This window comes from Penaeus monodon, chromosome 23 (genome assembly GCF_015228065.2).
Source record: "Penaeus monodon isolate SGIC_2016 chromosome 23, NSTDA_Pmon_1, whole genome shotgun sequence".
NCBI classification, from domain to species: Eukaryota; Metazoa; Arthropoda; class Malacostraca; order Decapoda; family Penaeidae; genus Penaeus; species Penaeus monodon.
The window spans coordinates 17997484-17997951 of NC_051408.1; the positions used below are offsets into that span (position 1 = coordinate 17997484).

The 468-nt window shown below is 58.5% G+C and overlaps 1 protein-coding gene across 1 annotated transcript in view; it reads right to left on the bottom strand.

The window, feature by feature from the left end:
- Positions 1-468, bottom strand: part of LOC119587862 — a gene marked incomplete at its 5' end in the record, with an annotated part of 13833 nt that overhangs the window by 8550 nt on the left and 4815 nt on the right. The window contains 1 exon segment of the mRNA XM_037936565.1: positions 138-299. Coding sequence (XP_037792493.1) covers positions 138-299 — 162 coding nt within the window.

Below are 468 nucleotides of genomic sequence, written 5' to 3' on the forward strand. Positions count from 1 at the left end.
TGGAGCAGTACATCAAATGGGACAAAATATTTCTTTCCCCAAATAAATCCAACCCAAAAACGGTACAGAACCCCCCCCCCCCCACCATTCAACACAAGGTCACAAACGCTCCCTGACCTTTGACCCCTGAGACTCACCTTGACCGTGAAGTGGGCGAAGGCGCAGCCAGGGGTCAGGGTGCTGCTGCCCTTCCCGCTCACCAAGAACATCGTCCTCAGGTCCTCCTCACTCAGGTGCTCCTCGTGGCTGCCTGCTGCCTGCTGGGGCGGTTCCTTGCCGAGGCCGGTGCTGAGGCGGTACTGTGGGGGGGAAGGGGGAGGGGGGAATGGGGGGAAGGAGGGGAAAGAGGGAAGGGGGGAAGGAGGGAAAGAAGGAAGGAGGGGAAAGAAGGAAGGAGGGAAAAGAGGGAAGGAGGGGAGAGAGGGATAGGGAGACGGTGGTAAGTGGGAGCAAAAGGGTGAAAATGAT